The 570-nt window shown below is 67.0% G+C and overlaps 1 protein-coding gene across 1 annotated transcript in view; it reads left to right on the top strand.

Moving 5' to 3' along the window:
• The first annotated feature begins 179 nt into the window (after positions 1-179).
• Positions 180-570, top strand: part of ABR (active BCR-related) — a 25,508-nt gene continuing 25,117 nt past the window's right edge. The window contains 1 exon segment of the mRNA XM_009882722.1: positions 180-356. Coding sequence (XP_009881024.1) covers positions 249-356 — 108 coding nt within the window. The 5' untranslated portion in view covers positions 180-248.

Below are 570 nucleotides of genomic sequence, written 5' to 3'. Positions count from 1 at the left end.
GGGGTTGTGGTGGGCTACGGGTGTGCGTGTCCGTACGTGGCCCCGGCTATTGTACACGGGGTCAGTGGCCCGCAGGTAACCGCAGGCTGGGGCGGTTGTGGCGCACCGTGCCGTGACCCTCGGCCATGCCACTGCCGGGATGCTCACCCCCACCCTCTCTTCCCCTGGCAGACTTCAACTATGGTGCGGACGAGTACGACGCCGAGGGCAACGAGGAGCCCAAAGCGCTGCCAGAGGGCTCGGAAACCATGCCCTACATCGATGAGTCGCCCACCATGTCACCCCAGCTCAGCGCCCGCGGCCAGGAGAGCGGGGACGGTATCTCGCCCACCCCCACCGATGGCCTCGGCACAGGGGTAGGTGCTCGGGACATGGAGCTCCGCACCGGCTGCGGTTGAAGCCGGGGGCTGCGAGTGCTCGGTTCGGTGGTGTCGGCGGTGCTGTAGTGCTGCTGTGACCTGGGGGACTGTCCCCTGGCATCTCAAATCCTGCTGGCTCTCTGGGCTCCAGGGAGCAGCACCCTGTTCTGCTGCTGGTGGTGAGGGTGCCACATCTGCAGGATGGCGGTGT

Source organism: Charadrius vociferus, unplaced genomic scaffold (genome assembly GCF_000708025.1).
Source record: "Charadrius vociferus isolate BGI_N301 unplaced genomic scaffold, ASM70802v2 scaffold793, whole genome shotgun sequence".
Taxonomy (NCBI): domain Eukaryota; kingdom Metazoa; phylum Chordata; class Aves; order Charadriiformes; family Charadriidae; genus Charadrius; species Charadrius vociferus.
The sequence above is the reverse complement of the archived record's forward strand: the minus strand, read 5'-3'. Positions and strand labels throughout refer to the sequence as shown.